This window comes from Pan troglodytes, chromosome 17, assembly GCF_028858775.2.
Source record: "Pan troglodytes isolate AG18354 chromosome 17, NHGRI_mPanTro3-v2.0_pri, whole genome shotgun sequence".
Lineage (NCBI taxonomy): Eukaryota > Metazoa > Chordata > Mammalia > Primates > Hominidae > Pan > Pan troglodytes.
In genome coordinates, this window is record NC_072415.2 from 70402327 (window position 1) to 70417318 (window position 14992).

Sequence of the window (14992 nt, forward strand, 5' to 3'; positions counted from 1 at the left end):
CTAGAAGGCATTGTGAAAAAAAAATTTGAAAAGATCAGGGGAATATGGAATGTTGGGCTGGTACACTGAGTTTGCCTTTTTAAAAAGAATTCTCAAGGTAGGTTTCAAAGAGGAGACATCTGAGCAAAAACTTGAAGGAGATGAAATAGTTAGCTATGTGCATATCTAGGGTATAGCTTTCCAAATAGATGTAAGAGGCAATGCAATGTCCCTAAGGTAGGGCTGCTTGGCATGTCTGATACAGCCATATAGACCTCCTTGCTGTTCCTTGGAGTAAGAGAGAAGTTTTGGATAGAAAATCTAGGCATTCAAAATAGACTTGTAAGTCTGGGATTTCTTTTAGAAAGCCAAATAGAGATGTTCAGAAAATAGTTGAGTAAGTAGGTCTGCTATTGAAGAAAGCTATATAAATTGAAGATATAAATTTAGAAGTCTTTAGCATAGCCATTGTATGAGTTATAGAAAGCAATGCATTCCATACTATCTGTGGTAATGTGGGTGTAAGCAAACCCACTGTATTACCAGTCATATAAAAATATATAGCACATGCAATTATGTACAGTACATAGTAATTGATAATGGTAATCAACAATTATTTATGTATTTACTCTATTTTAATCCTTTAGAGTGCACTCCTTCTACTTATTAAAAAAAAGTTAACTGTAAAACAGCCTCAGTCAGGTGCTTCAGAAGGTATCTAGAAGAAGGCATTGTTACCATAGGAGATGCCGCTCCATGTGTGTTATTGTCTCAAAGAGTTGAATAAGATGTGAAGATGGAAGACAGTCATATTGATGATCCTGACCCTCTGTAGGTCTAGGTCAATGTCTTAGTTTTGGTTTAAAAAACTAAGGCCTATGTTTGTGTCTTAGTTTTGAAACAAAATGTTTGAAAAGTAAAAAAAAAAAAAAATAGTAAAATGCTTATAAAATAAGAATGTAAAGAAAATATTTTTGTATAATTGGACAATGTATTTGTGTTTTAAGCTGTGTCATTACAAAAGATTCACAAAGATAAAAATATAAAAGGCTTATAAAGTAAAAAGTTATAGCAAGCTAAGGTTAATTTTATTATCGAAGACAGAAAACATTTTAAATAAATTTAGTGTATCCTAATTGCACAAGTTTTATAAAGTCTATAGTTGTATACAGTAATGTCCTAGGCCTTGACACTCACTTACCACTCATTGACTCACCCAGAGCAACTTCCAGTCCTGCAAGCTCTGCTCATGGTAAGTGCCCCAGAGAACTGTACCATTTTTGTATTGTATTTTTAGTACAGACAGGGTTTCACCAAGTTGGCCAGCATGGTCTCGATCTCTTGACCTCGTGATCCGCCCACCTCGGCCTCCCAAAGTGCTGGGATTACAGGCGTGAGCCACCCTGCCTGGCCCTGGATAACTTTTAAAAGTGTTTCCTCCAGACTCATCTGGCTCATTAACCTTTCTTTTTTTCTTTTTCTTTTTGTCTTACAAGTCTCTTTGATTTTATTAAGTGACATCATTTTTTTGTTCTGTTATGAATGCGTGCTGTTCAATAAGCCCATCATTTATTTTCACCATGTTGTCTATAGACACTTTTTCTGCATTGTAAACATCATCATCATCACTATTGTCACAATCACCTTGCTTCAGAGCTAGGCTACCTTACCCTAGCTGACCATCAGTCAATGAATGAACAATAGAAACCCCATTATTGATGTTAAAAACTTCTTTAATGTCCACTTCCAGATTGCTGACAAACTCTGAAGGTATATTTTTCGCACATGTAAGGAGGATAGACATCATTTTTCTCACTTGACGTACTCAATTCTTCATAGTCATCATCTTGTTCATCATGATCACTGAACATAGTCACAGGCCAAAGTTTGTGCCAGGCAAGCATACTGTGTCTTTAGTCACTGTGTTCCAAGCATTGATATCAACATATATAGCCTCCTTCATGCTAAACTTTTTAATAGAAAGCCTTCCACATCCACAACTCACCTCTGTTTACTGCAGCTAGCATGGTGCAGTAATGCTGAGGTTTGGGGTATGAACGATCCTGTCACCCAGGTGGTAAGCTTAGTGCCAATAGGTAGTTTTTCAGCCCTTGCCGTCTTCCCCCTCTCCCTTCCTCTGGTAGTCCCCAGTGACTATTGTTCTCATCATTTTGTCCATATGTACCCAATGTTTAGCTCCCACTTATAAGTGAGAACACATGTATTTGGTTTTCTGTTCCTGCATTAATTCGCTTAGGACTATGGCCTCTGCTGCATCCATGTTGCTGCAAAGGACATGATTAAATTCTTTTTTAATGGCTGCATAGTATTCCGTGGTGTATATGTACCATGATTTCTGTATATAATCCACTGTTGATGGGCATCTAGGTTGATTCCATGTCTTTGCTGTTGTGAATAATACTATATGTCTGCATTTTGGCTGCAGCATGTAACATAAGATCAGGTGTAGAATTTTCCATTTGTGCCATCATATTGGTGCTCAAAAGGTTGTTGGAGCATTTTGGATGTAGGATTTTTACAATAAGGATTCTCTAACTGTACTTATCTCCTACTATCTTTGTACGTACTCAACTACAAAATTTATATGTATATTCCAGACTTCTCTGTACCTGATTTTTAAGCAGGATTCTCAAAAAAAAAAAAACAAAAACAAAACAAAACTACCAAACCATATCAATCATGTCCTGTCCATGTCCTTGTCTATTTTTTCCCAAGATGATTTATGAATTTGTAGGAACCAATTTTCTTCCTTTCCTTCTCCATTGTAAATCCAAAAAATCACAGATATTTGTGTCAGACTCTATGCACCTGATCTTCATTCAGAATCTCTCTAATTTAATGTTGGAGTGAAAGTGCAGTGACTGGAGTTTAAGTTTCTGTTTCAAGGAGAATTATGGGATGATGAAAACAAAGTAAAAAGCAGGGGTCAAATTTTGTGTCAAGGAACACTTCAGTTTTAGACACGTTGAGTTTAAGGTGAAAGTAAGACATTGATGCAGAAAAGGTAGAGATGTGACATGGTATCTTAGAAAGGAAAGTTAGAGGTAAGCCAAAGGTGAAAAGGTAAAGATTTTTCTTCTAATGTTGATAGTAAATAGCTTTGTAACTAATAGATAAAAATGATATCCAGAGCACAATATTTAACATCATATCAATGATCCTATGTACACAAAATTACAAAAAAGAAATACCCAAAGCTTTCTAGCTTTCTTCATAAATGAAAGAATTCAATAAAAATATAAATACTATGTGTCATTTTAGTAAAATCTCCAAATATTGTGAAACGTATATAGGATATGAATGTGTTGTTTTCAACAGGGCCATTTTAAAACCTCGGTAATACAAATGAAACAGATTTAAATTGGGGAATTAAACTTACTGCAAAAAAAAAAAATTAGCATAGTGTTTTTTTCCCCCTTCAGGAGGAATAGCGATCAAAGTTATTGTTATATATTTACTTTTAAATTTTATTTAGTGATGACTCACATTTAACAGCGAAATTTCCCACACTGTTTAAAATCTTAGAAGTTAAACCATGATTATTGATTTGCAGCTGAATCCTATACAAAAACTTATTGAATCGTTTACTGATTGAGATGCTAAAAGTTTTCCATTTGGCTTTATATTTGTGGGGTCTCCAGGTGTCTCTTGTCAGGGAAAGCACTGTTAATAATTGTAAACTGTGATTATTAATTTTATTAACCCAAGGACAAATCAACCATTCTATCACAGATCAAAGCTCTTTTTTTTTTCTCCAAGTGGCAGGTGTGCTAGGGATCCTTTATTTCTTATAAGCAAATGTAGCTTTGTATGTTCCTGCTCACCACAAATATTACAAAATAAACATATCCATTTAAGTTTCATGTAATACTAAATACATACAAAAGAATATGTCATATGTCTCCAAGCCGTGAAGCACAATATTAAATTATACGTTAAACCCATGATTTAACATAAGAATTCCAACATTACTGAAGCCATTGAAACAAACTGTCTTTCTGCACACCTCCACCCACTACTTTGCCTAAATATTTTTGAAATGTTCAAATTATCTTTATATTTAAAATAAGAAAAACAGGAGTTTGTTTTTACTTGCTCCACTTGTCAGAAATAAAGTATCAAAAACAGATTTGAATGGGTTGCTGTCTCTCTATGTTAGAGAAGTGAGGATATCCAAGTCTCTATCACCATTTAAACTCTTCTAGGATCTAAGCTCTGATAATCTTCTGGGTATAATTTGATTGTTTTTGTAATATAGCTGCCTATAGTAACAAACGCCGTACTAGGTTTTTAAAATCAATTATCTAATTTTACATTATTTAATATTTATCATTAACCATATGATAGATAACAGATATTATCTTCATTTCATAGATTAGACTTTACGTGCTTAGGAAATTCAAGTAACTTGGCCAAGGTTCAACAGTTGGTAAATAGCAGATCTGGGATTTGAATTCAATACTCATTTAGTTCAATCTTATGTTCTTTCTACTCTCATGCACACAGCTTTAGTGTGTATGTGATGGGCTGATATAATAGCTGAACATAAAGATGTAATCATAAATTTCTGATTTATGGTTCCTTTTCAAGGGTTTACATTTAATATCAGCAATCTCAACTTAGATAATGATTTTTTATGTTAACATTTGAATTCATGGGATAAAGTGTAGTAAGTATCAATCCATTTCTGAATAAATGAGCTAATTGGTTATTTCATATTTGGCACATTATCTTCAAATTAGCCTTTTCCAATATTAAATGTGACACTGCAAATTTTAGAACAATTAACATTTTTGGTGATAACAAATTATCCTTTGGAGTACAGATATGCCCATGTATTATGTTCAAATATATTTACATAAAAATGTAATCAAACCCAAGGAAATTTTAAAATATGACTTAAGATAAAAATTAAGCTTAAGGCCTAGCTATGTTGATTGATAGAATAGCTGAAAAAGATAGAAAACTAGTAAGTCTGCATTTATTCATTTATTTTATATTTTTTAAAACAATAATAATTACCATTTTTGAGTGCCTATATGTATTGGGAACAGTTTTGTGGAATATAACACTCTTGATCTTCTTTAATTGCCTTTATCCTTTAAAGATTCCCATTAGGCAAGTATTTTATTATTATGATTTAATTATGAGAAAATTAACTTCCACAAAATCTCACAGCTTAAAAGGAGTATAACCAGAATTCAGTCCTAGGTCTCTGCGACTGGGAAAGCCATATTTACCTACAGAACATGCTTCTTGAAATTTGATACAAGGGAAACCTAGATGGGGAGCCAGAAACGGGGTCTCGGGCTTTACTGCTGCCACTGACTACACATGTGCCATCAGGCAGGCCCTCTGAGTCTACTTAAAAGGGTGGAAAGGTGATATAGTCACCAAGATCTGATCTTATTCAAACATAACTTCTCCACAAATCAGTAATTTGGCAATTGCATTTCCACCAACCGTCTTTCTGTTGTAATGTTTATTCTTTTAAAATATATTAAGACATTAAAATGTGCTTTTTGTAGTAAATGTACATAATAGAAACACACTCAATAAAGAAAATCAACATGCCCCTCAATATTATCACTCAGGAATAATGACTACCAATTGCTCATGACTTATGAAAGGTAATATGCAGGAGGTATATAAGTAAGACGGTGGTACTTTCCTCTAGATAATTTGTATCATGCTAAGTATTTTGTTTTGTATGTTCCTTGTAACATAAAACCCATGTCAATACTGCTTCAAAAATTGTTTTTAGTAATATCAAAATATTTAAGATGGGCAACAGAGACCTTGAGGTGGGTGGGGGATACATGGAACTATATATGGAGCTTCGGACATACAGTCTAAGTGCTAAGCAAGCTGCTAAGTGGGGAAAATTTTGTACCTTCTTCGTGCAAGTTGTGTCAATTGCTATGCAATTTTTAAGTCAACAAGTTTTGAAAAACACCCATTTCACCAATGAAAAAATTATTTCTATTATATCCTGCACATATTCATTGAACCTCTGTGATTTTTTTTTTTTTTTTTTTTTTTGAGATGGAGTCTCACTCTGTCACCTGGCCTGGAGTGCAGTGGCCCGATCTTGGCTCCCTTCAACCTCCGCCTCCTGGGTTCAAGCAATTCTCCTGCCTAAGCCTCCTCAGTAGCTGGGATTACAGGCACCTGCCACCACGCCCTGCTAATTTGTGTATTTTCAGTAGAGACGGGGTTTTACCACGTTGGCCAGGCTGTTTGCAAACTCCTGACATCAGGTGATCTGCCCGCCTCAGCCTCCCAAAGTGCTGGGATTACAGGCGTGAGCCACCACTCCTGGCCATCTGTGAAAATTTTAATAGAAGTATGTGATGACACTTACCAGCTATGTCTGAAGTGTATGCTTCTGACCAGCATCATTCAAATATTAACTAACCATCCTTTAAAGATTAAAGGATAGCCACAAACATCATCATATTCATACCAGAGGTTTTTTGTTTTGTTGTATTTTTAAATATTATTTTTTAAACTTTTAACTTCAGGAATACATGTGCAGGTTTGTTACATAGGTAAACTTGTGTCATGGGGTGGGTGTTGTACAGATTATTTCATCACCCAGGTATTAAGCCTGGTACCCGTTAGTTATTTTTCCTGATCCTCTCCCTTCTGCCACCTTCCACCCTCTGAAAGGCCCCAGTGTGTGTTGTTTCCCACCATGTGTTCATGCGTTCTCATCATTTAGCTCACACTTATGAGAACACACGCCTTTTGGTTTTTATGTTCCTGAGTTAGTTTGCTAAGGATAATGGTCTCCAGCTCCATCCATGTCCCTGCAAAGGGCACGATCTCATTCCTTTTTATGGCTGCATAGTATTCCATGGTATCTATGTACCATGTTTTCTTAATCCAGTCTACTACTGTTGATGGGCATTTAGGTTGATTTCATGTCTTTGCTATTGTGAAGAGTGCTGCAATGAACATAGGCATGCATGTATCTTTATAACAGAATGATTTATATTCCTTTGGGTATATACCCAGTAATGGGATTGCTGGGTCAAATAGTATTTCTATCTTTAGGTTTTAGAGGAATTACACCACACATTATTCCACAAGGGCTAAACTAATTTACACTCCCACCAACAGTGTATGTATTCCCTTTTCTCCACAATCTCGCCAGCATCTGTTAGTTTATGACTTTTTAATGATAGCCATTCTGATTGGTGTGAGATGATATCTCATTGTGGTTTTGATTTGCATTTCTCTGATGATCAGTGATGTTGAGCTTTTTTTCATGTGATTGCCATACTGGAGTTTTTAAAAGTTCATTACTGTTCTTTGGTATTTAGCCAAAGGAGTTGAAAACTTAGGTCCACACAGCTTTATTTAATTGCCAAAATATGGAAGCAACTAAGATGTTCTTCAGCAGGGGAGTGGATAAACTGTGGTATATACCTATAGTGGAATTTTATCCAATACTAAAAGGAAATGAGCTATTAAGCCATAAAAAGACATGCAGAAAACTTAGATCCATATTTAAATTCAAAAAGTGAGAGAAGCCAATCTGAAGAGACTGTCAACTATATGATCCCAAGTGCGTGACAGTCTGGGAAAGCCGAAACTAGAGATAGTAAAAAGACCAATGGTTATCAGCTGTTGGGGAGAGAGAGATAAATAGGCAGAGAATAGAGTATTTTTAGGGTTGTTAGAAACTACTCTGTATGATACTATCATGTTGGATACAGATCATTATATGTTGGTCCAAACCCATAGAAAGTACAACACCAAGAGTGAACCCTAATGTAAACTATAGACTTGGGTGATTATGATGTGTCAAGGTAGGTTCATCTATTATAACAATTGTACCACTCTGGTGGTGAATGTTGATAATGAGAGGTTTTTCATGTGTGGGGAAGGGGGTACATGAGAAATCTCTGTACTTTCTGGTTAATCTTGCTGTGAACCTCAAATAAACACGCTTTCTTCAAAAAATTAAATATCAAACAAAATAGAACAAAAGGTGTCTGATATTAGAAGGTTTTATCAGAAAGTTTATTCTCATCTACCAATATTTTCACAACAGAATAATGATGTAAAGTTTTATCACTAATAAACTGGAATTTTTGAGGGTAGGTACACCAGATCTCACATCAATGATCCTCAGACAGTTACACTTAGGAGGTGATGTGAGCCTTCCATTAGTGGTGGCTTCCTAACCTAACAATCATACTTCTAAAACTAATCACAATGAAATAATAAGGAATGGGTGTTTTTAGAGTTTGTGATACACATTGCATAATGTCCTCTAATGTAATTTTGTCAATTTATATTTCAACATAAAAGGATATAAAATCACCTACTTTACTACCTCCTCTACAATTGTGAAAATTAATTCAGCTTTTAAAAATGTGAATTTGATACCATAAAATTTATAGCAGCCATTTGTCAAAGGCCACTCCAATGCTATAATTAAATTCTTTTTTGCAGGCAACATTTATTTCCATTCCTTAAGAATATTCCAAGGGAACATCTGTTTGTACTTCAAGTTGACTAATGTAGACTATCTAGTTTCCCTTATTCCTTTGGTTAGGCCATAATATGGATATGTGATACAAGTGCATTTCTGGGGCCTTGATCACTATGCTGCAGTGTCCTTGCAGTAACTGTAGAGTTCTACTCCTTTCTTATTTCCACTAAAAGTGCTTTCTTTCCAGTAGGATTCTGTAAAGCAAAACAGCTTAGGCCAAATGCAAAGGCAATGTGTTCACATTTTTATGCACTTTAAAGCATCGGTCCATTGAACCAAACTAATATGAACATTTGGATTTTTTCCTATTTTTCTTTCTCTTTGCCTTAGTGTATCACCACAATACAAAGAAATTTAAGAAAAATTGAGTGAAAAAAACATAAAAGAAATATAAAACAAGAAGTCAGGTAAGAAGCATTCATTGAAAACATATCATCTTTAATACTATTGGCTTCTAGATTAGCAAGAGAAATAGTAAAGGACAAAATAGCCTACAAGTTTTAAAAAAAGCTGTAGGAATAACATTTGATTAATGGAATAACTTTTTGAAAGATGGAAGAGAAGACAATACTCTGTACCATGTTCCGGTCTCCTTCCACTCCCTTTTCCTCACCATAAAGAAGCACTTGTCTGATGAAGTCAGATTCTAGGACACCCATGGTGCCCAAGTTTATTAATCTCACCAAGGTATAATCTTCAAATATCCCTCCTAACACATTTCAAGAACCTATGCAACCTGAAAGAAGGCAACTGCTGTGCAGAAACCTTCAAGACAGTCCATTGTAACTCCTCTGAACCACACTGCACCCTAAGCCGCCTCATATAGAAATTCCTGGGCCACCAGCAGGGTTGAGCTATGTGTTTAAAGCCCCTGCTCGTGGGTACATGTTTTATGGCATTATTTATTTGTTTGTTTATTTTTTTCATCAGTTGAAGTGGAAAGCCAATCCATAACCTGGTAAGCATTCTTCTCTTTCTCTCTCTCTCCCTCTCTCTCTTGCATTTCGTTCTCTTTTCTTCTTAACCATGATGTTCAGGTAGTCTTTTGTTGGTTGAAAGGTGACAAGATGTCAATTTGTGGATTTAGTAGGAGAGAGGGAGGGGCAGTTTGGGGCCTGTAGGCTAAGCCATGTGCTACAGCTCAGTTTCCTTGGAGGTACTTCACTGGGGTGGGGATGGAATGTCTCAGACACAGGATGGTACCATGCTTTCCATTTAGCATAATTCATATGTATTTCTCCCTAATGGACACTGCATGTGGAAGAATAATTCTCATTTGTGCTAAGTTTTAGATAAGCCAATGTCCTTAGCTACAGATAGCTCTAACTCCTAAGACCATAACTGGACAAATCAATCTTGATATGGCTTAAACAATGACTAATTCTACTGTCGGTAGTAAAACCAAGATAATCCGATGGGACAGACATTCCCTTATTACTTCATTCATGCTGTGATTCCACATCTCTCTATTTATTGATCATGGGTTTTCAGTAGGATGGCTATAGGTTGCCTTTATAACATTTCTGTGTGCAACCAATGCCTGACCCACTTGCTTCCCCAGTGACCACCATGGCTTCTATTGTCCTTCCCTGAAGACACTCTAGGTAGGACGAGACAACGATGGCTAGGCAGCGGCTCCATAAGAAAGTTCTGCCCCGATCTGTCATCATTGCCACCACTGAAATAGATGCAGCATCAAGAATGCTCAAGGTGAGACTAAATGGGAAACCACTTTCAGAAGTCAAGAATATTTTATCTCTCTCTAGATTTTTTTAGTCTCTCTAATATGTTAAATATGAAATATGCTATTCCCTGTGGCAATAAAAATATGAGCATAAGGCTTTTCTTTAAGGGGCTCACATGCTAACAGAAAAGACAGATTGCACAAAAATAAAACAGCAAGGAAAGTGAGACTGCAATATGGAACTGGGGATTCCAAACAGGAATCTGAATATTATGGTTGGATAAGGTCTGAAGTCGTGACGACATGTTGTTATTAGATGTAAGGTGAATGGAGCAGAAATAGAATCCCCTTTCCTTGAGGGGAATGTTCTCATACAATTCTGTGAATTTCAGTTCTTTGCTCCTAATATATTTAAAATTACCTACTTGGAATAACCACTTTCTCTGCATCTGCTCTAGCAGCCATGGTCACTACAGTATCTTCATTTCGTGTACTTCAAGCTTGTTTCCTCCAAATCTCCAGCCCCACTCTCACTCTCTGCTCCCTCCTGTATTCATCCTAAATATACTTGCTGAAGCCTACAGTTTTAAACCATAACACTTCCCCAGTTGATACAATAACAATCCAACTAGAGCTGGTGGGGCTCCAAATCTCACTGGATGTGGAATGGAGCTTAGAGGTGGCTTGGGTAAGGCCTGGCCTCTGAGGGAATCTTGTTTTTACTTGAACAAAAGGAAGTAACTTGAATAGAGGAAGACTTGGAGAATAGAAAAACTAAGTAAGAGACGGTCTCTGCACTTAAAGGAGCTGAAGTCCAATATGGTACCATGGCATATAGGGGAGGGTGGTGTTATATGGCTCGTTCATGAATTATACACACCCTAACACTGTAAGCCACTCCAGGAGAAGGTATGAACCTGAAGAAGGAGGAGCCAGGATTTCCTTCTGAGTATCTGAGATGACACTTGGAGGAGAAATAGGATAAACTGGGAAGGGCAGCCACCACAGAAGATGGGGTGTGCTCATAGCTCTCTTTTTCATATCTCTAGTCCCTGGGATTTTTCAGATTCATGAAATGAAAGAATGGACAGGAAATGTAGCAATGAAAAAAACATAACTGTGTCCCTCTACTGCTATAGACTATGATTGTTAGATTAGTGTATATTTAAATCCTCACATTCACTTTTGCTTCAAAATAGAGGAATTGCAGTGGAATTAAAATTTCAGCTTTAGTACCACTGCTTATGTGTAAACTTTAACTTCACTATTATCCTTTAAGGTAGTGTTTTCAGATGAATGTTGAAAGTGTTTCTTGGGTCTTATAATCAGTGTAGAACATTTAGATTTGAGTTAAGGAGTACCTTTGCATATGGCCTCTGCCCATGAGCATTTGAAGACCCTATAAATCCTAAGATAGTTTACTGGTAATCCTCAACCTAATATATTCTTTTGCTTTATTTTAAATTACACACAGATTAGAAAGTACAGTACAAATTTTATTGCTCAGTGGCCAAATCTGTAGGATTATTTTGGAGCAAAACATTTTACTCTTCAAGAAGTGGCTGTGGAAGGCTAGTTTATTGCGTGCCATCCTCTGGGGTTTGGTGGGTGCCTCCCTTCCTGCTTAAAATGTACCAGCATCACAGATACCTTTATTTTAGTTATTTACAAATATTGCCAGAAAACACTTCTGCTATGAATTCGGTTTTGAAGTTTAAAATCCTTGATAATCAACATTTGTACTCCAGTTCAGAAAATCAGCAATAAGTAAACAGCAAGTCATTTTCATGTGAAATGAGAAAGAATTCGATGTCAGTCCCGTACTTCTCTAGAAACAGGAAGCTAAATCTCTCAGTACAATATTACCTTTTCTGGACACTTCAGCAGACCCTGAATCCTTGTTTAAAGGGGGGCAGAAATCCCCATTCTCTGTTTTATTAATGTTGTTTAGGGATAATTTGGTAACGGGAAATTTAGCTTGACGTGGCAACTTAGGTTTCCCAGGACACTTTCTTCCCTATAGCTGCCTTTTCCCACCCACCCCAAACCGAACTGCCTGTGTGAAATAGCCTGTTTGCTAAGGGAGATGAATCTTTCTGTGTCTGAGAAGTACACATAGTTTTCTAACTCAGCATCTCTCTTTCTTCAGCACCTGTCTTTCTCTCTAGAGGAGTTTCATTTCTACTTCTGCACAGGGAGGATGAACAAACCTTTAATTAAATTACTTGAAATTTCAGTGATGATATCTTTAAAAATGATTATACATCTATTCTTTAAATATTTTCCCTTAACTGCTAGAATGAACTCTCTACATTTCAATGGTGGATAGTATAATATAATAAAGCATTTATTAGAATATATTTAATGAGGCTCTGATTTCTATGTTACGAAAGCACGCAAAGTGTCCAATGCTTATGAATAACACGAAAGAGACATTGTTAAGCTTTTAATAAGGACTTTTCTTTTTGTAAATCCACAGTGCCTACAACCTATAACATAGATTCATATTTTATGGCCAAAAAGTAGCATGACATTGGAAATAATACAGAGACTGGGCATTTTTTCTCATTAAAAATCATAGGCTTAAATTTACACAATGGATATTCTCAACCAGTACCCTACACAGAAGAGAAAGCTGTTGCAGAAGTACAATATTCAGGTAGGGTAAGAGTGAAAAAGTCTCTTATGCATGTTCCTATATTGCGTGCTCTGTCCCCATTTAATATCTGCTAGACAAGTCACAAAGGCCTCCCAGGGGATAGCAACAGATGATCTCTTTGAAGGTTTTCCTCAGTTCTTGACTCCGGAGTGCATAAATCAGAGGATCGATGATTGAATTACACATGATCAGTATGAGATACAAGTTAAAGTGAGACATGAAGCACACACAATATGGATTCTGAGGACAAGAGATGTAGAATATTAAGTGGAGGAAGAATGGGGCCCAGCAGACAACAAAGACGCCAATCAGGATGGTCAAGGTAATCGCTCCCTTCATATTGGCACCTTGGCGGATGGCACCAGTGCCGGGGAGGACAGCAATCCTCTTAATGTGAAGCCTGGCCATCAGGAACATGTGGACATAGAGAGAAGCCATGAGAGCCAGCATGGTGAAGAACATGGTGATGAGGCAGATGATGACAGCACTACTATCTGAGTAAATGATGAACAAAATGCCTGAAACCGTGCAAGCTGCCCAGATACAACTTATGATGATCCCAACCCGCTTAACTGTCATAATGTTATGGTACTGGAGAGCATAGAAGATAGTAAAGTACCTGTCCACTGCAATTGAAAGCAGGCTGCAAATGGATGCAAGCAAGGAGCTACAGATCACCGAGTCAATGACATTATCAATATTCACTGTGAAACTCTGTGCATCCGTATCTGTACCGTTTAATAGGGTGATGACAATGGTTTCTGATCCATTTGAAACGCTCACCAGCATATCAGCCACAGCCAGGCTGCAGATGAAAAAGTACATGGGTGAATGCAGATTCTTGTTCTTGGCTATTGCCACAATCACTAAGATATTCTCCAACAAGCTGATGACACCCAGAGTCACAAACACCTCAGGAGAGACAAAAAGTTGCTCGTAGCACCCTCCATCAGAGTAGCCTTTTCCAAGGGACTCACTGGCATTGCTGTGCAGTCTGTAACTGCTGCGGTTCCAGAGGTGCAGAGAAGTGTGCATCCCACGGTGGGTGGAGTTCACCATGCTGGCAGGAGAATTCCAGTGTCCCCCTGAATTGATTTAACCTCCTGGGTCAGGGAGTCGTCTCAGTTATTTACTCCAAGTCGTTATCTGTCTGAAAGTTGTGAGGCTAAAGTTGCCATGCCTGCTGTGAGTAAATGTCACAAGTCCAGAGCTTGACATGGAGTTTTTAGTCTCTTTTAGGTACGACTCTAATCATCATCACTTTAAAATCTTGGGCTTCAAAATATTCATTCTCAGTTGAAAGAGTCTGCTCTTTGCTTTCTTGTTCTCACTTCTGCTTTAACTTTAATCTTATGCATTCAAGTCTGTTCAAAATAATTTTCCTAGAAGCTGCCATGCCATTGGGAGACGAATCTGTGCGCACATGCTCACATCGGCTGCCTCTCGGAAGCTTCTGTTTCCAGCCTGAGCGTTGCTTTGAGTGTTAGGGGCTGTAGGCGCCAGCTGCTGATTTTTATGATGTGTGGAGAGAAAAAAAAACATGTTCACGGTGGCTCCTCCTCCGCTTCCTTCTGACCAATCCCAATGCAATGGGAGTCTGTGAGACAGGATTATGTTTCAGAGACACAAATTGCAGGGTGACACAGATTCAGATGCAGAAGCTCCTGAAGTCTGAAGTCGAGAAGCAAGCCGGATAAGAGAGACTGAATTTCCCTTTTTAAGTTTTCAAGGGAAACAACTTGATCCCTAGAGGCCATTCTGTGATATCAAAACAAGCTATCTTGAGGCAGCCAGGTTCATTCTTATGTAAAAGACATCATGTGTGTGTGTAAAATGAAATGGAAAGTATACTGTCCTATGTTCCTGAAACAGATACTCTGCTTTTTGGCTAGGATACTGAATTTATTTACCCTCTTAATTTTTTGTTTTTATTAAGAACCCAGCCAGTAGTGGTTCAATTAAAATACCTGGATATTTAATGATACAGATAGACATGGTATGGCTGGAAGAACTATGTAGGTAGCTATAAATTATGAATGGGTTCAAAAGGGGTTGATTTTAGTGCACTAATATCCCATATTTCTCTATTGAAGAGTTTGTGTTATAGCTGAAAAAAGGTGCTTTTTATTTACAATATTTTAAA

General features: G+C 37.1%; 1 protein-coding gene and 1 long non-coding RNA gene across 2 annotated transcripts in view; one reads left to right on the forward strand and one right to left on the reverse strand.

Annotated features, from left to right (window-relative positions):
• LOC112206244 (uncharacterized) overlaps positions 1-14992 on the forward strand; it is a 177696-nt gene that overhangs the window by 30400 nt on the left and 132304 nt on the right. The window lies entirely within an intron of this gene.
• On the reverse strand, positions 12910-13908 carry MC4R (melanocortin 4 receptor). The gene is given in 1 exon segment (NM_001159735.1): positions 12910-13908. A coding segment is annotated over 1 exon segment (999 nt).